The sequence below is a fragment of the Perkinsus marinus genome, assembly GCF_000006405.1.
Source record: "Perkinsus marinus ATCC 50983 genomic scaffold scf_1104296943760, whole genome shotgun sequence".
NCBI lineage: Eukaryota > Perkinsozoa > Perkinsida > Perkinsidae > Perkinsus > Perkinsus marinus.
Genome location: NW_003211681.1, coordinates 1 through 894, shown reverse-complemented (window position 1 = coordinate 894; position 894 = coordinate 1). Strand labels below are relative to the sequence as shown.

Here is an 894-nt window from a genome sequence, read left to right as displayed (position 1 = left end):
GGGGTAGTAGGAAGAGGAGTTGTCGGCGGCGGCCGAGCGGGAATACCACGGAGCTGGATCTCCATTCTGTTATAAACGTCCCGTGGGTGGTAATCTCGCTCATGGGAACGCCTTGCTCCGAGGAAACGAACAGCTGTTGGAATGTATCGCCGTTGATATTAGAGTCACGACAGTTGTCCACTTGTGTCGTGAAATCTGTTTCGCTGAAGTCGGGTCCCACGTAGAGCTTATCGTCGATATAGTGTCCCTCATGATTGCGAACACGGCCAATGTGATAGGGAATGTTCTGAACAGAAGCAGTGCAGCTACCGAGCTTGATAGTCAAACTCATCAGAAGCAGGTCCTCGTAGAACTCGATAGTGCTAACAGAGTCTGAACGTTCGCTACTCTCGTAGGTCCCCACAGGGTGGGTCCCATGTGCTGGAGTAGCAGGAGATCGAGTCGGGTAGGCCGGGGGTTGAGGGGGAGCACCAGTAAGACCAAAAACCCAGTCTTCACCACCAACCATAGAAGCCGTCACCTCATTCATCGAGCCGCCTTCCGAAGATGCACGGAGACGTCGGAATTGGACACTTCTCACAATCGCGTCATTACAGCTGTCAAGCTTCGTCGCGAAGTTCGTGGAGCTGTAGTCGGGGACGATCCAGAGTTGGCCATTAGAGCCAGGGATCGGAGTAACGTGATAGGGAACGTTATAGGCAGTCGCGACGCAGATATCCAGTCGGATAGAAATGGAAAGAGTTTGCTGCTGTTGATGGAATATCAGAGATCCGCCCGACTCATCACTCATGGAAGTATAAAAGCTTCCCACGGGGTGGCTTATTGGTGGCGCATACGTAGTGGTAGTTCGGACCGGCGGAGACCTCGTAGTTAGGCCTGGCACGGGACGAGTGG

At 53.5% G+C, this 894-nt stretch overlaps 1 protein-coding gene across 1 annotated transcript; it reads right to left on the bottom strand.

The window, feature by feature from the left end:
- Window positions 1–181: 181 nt before the first annotated feature.
- Window positions 182–790, bottom strand: Pmar_PMAR024218 (hypothetical protein; the record flags this gene model as incomplete). Its single annotated transcript, XM_002781006.1, has 1 exon — window positions 182–790. A coding segment is annotated over one exon (609 nt), but the record flags the coding sequence as incomplete, so codon positions are not given.
- Between the last annotated feature and the right edge of the window lie 104 nt (window positions 791–894).